General features: G+C 47.1%; 1 protein-coding gene across 1 annotated transcript in view; it reads left to right on the forward strand.

Annotated features, from left to right (window-relative positions):
* Nucleotides 1-354: 354 nt before the first annotated feature.
* bmpr1bb (bone morphogenetic protein receptor, type IBb) overlaps nucleotides 355-4,080 on the forward strand; it is a gene marked incomplete at both ends in the record, with an annotated part of 16,900 nt that continues 13,174 nt past the window's right edge. Inside the window, one exon of the mRNA XM_080528839.1 lies at nucleotides 355-442. Coding sequence (XP_080384965.1) covers nucleotides 355-442 — 88 coding nt within the window. The remainder of the gene's footprint in view (nucleotides 443-4,080) is intronic.

A 4,080-nucleotide genomic window follows, 5' to 3' on the forward strand; every position in this document is an offset into this window, starting at 1 on the left:
ACCCCACGAGGTGTTCAGAGAAAGGGCCTGGCCAAACAACACAGTGAGAGAGAGGCAGAGAGCAACTGGGTAACACCCTCCTTCTCTCCTCCCCCCATCTCTCCCCCCCCCCTCTCTCTCTCTCTCTCCCTCTCTCTCTCCCAGGCTGTCAGTGTGGAGTAGTGCTGGAGGCTGCAGGGTTGCTGTGTGTTGTGGGGACTTCCTGAGACCGCAGAGAAGAGAGGGGACTGGCTCTCACACACAGAGACACACAAACTCCCACACGCGCACACAGACACACACGCAGCCTCTCTGCACGGGTGCAGCTGTGGTGCCAACGTCTCAGGGATTTTACTGTGGCTTGGCGGTGGTAGGATGGTGGCGGTGTGGTTGCCGTGGGGATGGGCCTGGCGGATCGTGCTGCTGGTGGCTGGACTGGCATCTCTGAGCCCTGGGTCTTATGGTGAGTACCACTGCCTCCATCTCTCTCTCTGCTGCTGGACTAGCATTGATAGGGCCCACCACAACAAACGTCAGCATGGGTTCTCTTTTATTGTGTTTTTTTATGAACTAGTAGCCAATTAAAAGCATGTGTTGTCTACAGTTGGTCTATCACTCCAAGTAACTGACCAACTAATGTTCTAATCATCTCCGCAATCTATCTCTTATCTATCCTGTTATTAATAATTTAGGATCTTTCTGAGAGTCGTACTCGGTTCATACCAATGTCACCTCTCAGTGGTTTATAGACCAGACACATGTTTTCACACACTGCAGGCTGCTTTATGGTGTGTATTGTGGGTTGAGGAGCAGATCGGGTGGTGAGGTGGACAGTCTATTTTTTGCCCGGTGGTATTTATGATGGGGCAATGCTATTATGATCTCCACAGGGGCTAGCATGTGAGCGCTAGCATTCATCTGCCCATCCCCTCCCCCTGCTCATGTTTTGAATTGTTTTAAGATGAACAGCCAGTTGTCATTTACAATGAATGGCGACAGTGTCCTGGTGTCTCTTAGGCTTTGTGATGGACCGCGGGGGGGTCAGCCGAATTCTAGAGCAAGATGCCACTTTTACACCAGCCCTGTTTCAAAGACCCTGTGCTTTGAAAATTAGAGGAAGAATTTTGAGTTAAACATGGACTTTTGCATTTGTTTGCACTGACTGAGCAACAAGTGTCAATCATTTGAAGTGCCCATTGCTTCAATAGACCCATTTAACGTTGAATTCTCCTACACCGTTCCTTTCTGTCCATAACATTTTGTACTCAGTCTTTTTAATTTTGTTAGACGTAGTCTTATTTAATCTATATCATAATCTTTGTCAAGCTGCCCTCGAACAGGAGGTACAGGACCCCGGCCGCTAAGACAAACAGACTGAAGGACAGCTTCTACCACAGGGCCGTCAAGGCCCTGAACACAGAAAAGGCCTAAGTTCTGGGCCCAGGACAGTCCGGACGGATTGTATGGCAGCTAGTGCTGAGGCACAAACATGTACATTTTCAAGCCTGCAAACTGTGACACTTTAAAATAATGTGAAAAAATACTTTCTGTGAAATATGACAACCTAGTTGACTATCTGTGCAGTATAGTACAGTGGATTGTGTACATAGCCTCTATTGATGTAAACCAGCTCCTTACCTTCTTGTGATTTTTATGCATCTATGCTTTTTCCAAAATGTGTTTCTTTTTCCTTTCCTAAACACCAGGGGAGCCTCCCCTCCTAAATTTCGTTGTTTGGTACCTGTACTGTAGCAATGACAAATAAAGTCTATCTATCTATCTATCTATCTATCTATAAAACAGTGACTGTAATGGTTGTTTTCCCCTGGTTGCTGTTGGACTTTGAGACAGATTTGACCTGTACAAGAGTGCTTAGTCGTCACACACTTGTTAAGAACACAGTTGGGCGTCAAGCTGTAAAACCAATCTCCCACTCCCACACGCACACACACACACACACGTGCGCACGCACACGTACACGCACACGCGCACACACACACACACACACACACACACACGCACACGCATGCGTGCGCGCGCACACACACACACACACACACACACACACACACACACACACACACACACACACACACACCGCCCTGCACACCTAATATAGTTGGGACTGTCTCAGTTCATTGAGTTTGTTAGAAAATACAGCTGGAAAAAGGTAGTCTGCGAAATCTCAGCCTTGCCCCTGGATAACTGTAACTAGATTTCCCCCACTGTATATGAAAGATAACTTTCATTTAGCAGCTAATGTCCCCGTACTGTGCAACCGTGACAATGTCTCTTTTAGTCATGCTGTATTCAATGTTGTGATAGTATGTACTGTATACCCTTTAGCATGCTCATACTAGATACTCTATCGCTGCGTCCTGCAAATGTCAGATTTGATCTTTGTCTTAAAAAAACATATTTGGTCTTTTATTTCCATTACTAACATATTTATAATCTGCCAATGTTTTTCACCACATGCTGATGACTAGCTGGCATACAAGTGCAGACAGGGTTTCTGTTTAAATGTGTGATATGCATACTGTCCATGAAAAAGCTTCCAACGGTTAGCCAAGCGCAATGATGGCCTTCAATGGCAAATACCTCACCAACAACTTGGAATGCTTCAGCATTGTTTTGGCATGGGGGAGAGTGGCTCTGTTGAAGTTATGATTTTGATATGCAGTCTGATATCAGTGCAGACTGATAAAGTGCTGATACCTAGTGGTACAAAGTGTTTGTCAGGAATCAAGGCCAGATTGAGGAGCCAACACAAAGGCCCGTGGCACACAGTTCGATGCAAATTTCACAGTTGGTTTCGAAAAACTTTGGCTGATGATCAGTATGGCCCTAGAAGTTATTCTACGTCACCTTCTTTTCTTTCTTTATCTATCAACCTTCCCCACACTATCAATTCAATCTAGCCCGAACAATGGCCTCTTTAAACCAAAAGTAAGTCAGTCTGGCTGTCTGTCTGTCAGTCTCTCTGTCAGTCAGTTGGTCTATTCATCTGTGATGAAACATTGTGAAAACATTCACACAGATTCACCTTTTTGGTTCTGTGTGGGTGTCCGTTTGCAGTGAAGCACAGCACTCCTTCTCTCTCTCACACACAGATGGATAAACAGAGAGACAGACAGACAGACAGACAGACATAGAGACAAACATAGAGACAGACAGACAGACAGACAGACAGACAGACAGACATAGAGACAGACAGACATAGAGACAGACAGGCATAGAGACAGACAGGCATAGAGACAGACAGACATAGAGACAGACAGGCATAGAGACAGACAGACAGTGCCTGGAGGACAGCAGGCCAGCTGCTTCTCGTTTCCCCCCTCCTGTTTAAAAGCCCAGCCTGACAAGCCAAGCCAAACTGCTGTTTTAGTGGCTTTGGGCCGGACAGACATACTGTAGAGACAGGCCTGAGTTCTTCTCCAGGACTGGCTCACTCTCCAAGCCCAGTCTCTTAGCCTACTGCCTCTCCCTGCCCTCTCTCTCAGCCACAGCCTTCCCAGGACCCCCATCTCTCTATATCTGCCCCAGCCCCCACAGTCCCCTCCATCCCTCTCCCCTTCCCCAGGCCCTTCCATCCCTTGCTCTGCCCCCATCCTCCCCAGGCCCCTCCATCCCTCTCTCTCTCTCTCTCTCTCCCCAGGCCCCCGTCTATCTCTCTCATGTGATCTCCAAGGGTCTCCTAGATGAGGATAACACACACACAGGAGGTTGATCGTAAATCTCTTCTCCATGGTCAATTGGCCACCTGTTGTTTTAAGGCTGACTTAAAGAATAGAGTGGCACACTCTCGCAGTAAAGCATAAGAAATGTCTTCATGTAATTTACGGCATTCTGTTGACTCTTCTCTGCCGCTCACTGGGTTTCGGATTTATTGGGTTCGATCCCCTATATTATGTGACCTGGCTGCTGAAAGAGCATGAATCTTCAGTGGTCTGGCGCCATGGAGGACAAGGAGAAAGGCCTGTCAGGGAGAGAGACAATGATATCCATATCAGATGAGCGTAACATCACATGAGCAACACAACATTTGAGACACGGCCAAGCAGGCGACAGACAGAAGCTGTGGAAAAGTACTGCCTT

Source organism: Nansenia antarctica (genome assembly GCF_963989245.1).
Source record: "Nansenia antarctica genome assembly, chromosome: 4".
NCBI classification, from domain to species: Eukaryota; Metazoa; Chordata; class Actinopteri; order Argentiniformes; family Microstomatidae; genus Nansenia; species Nansenia antarctica.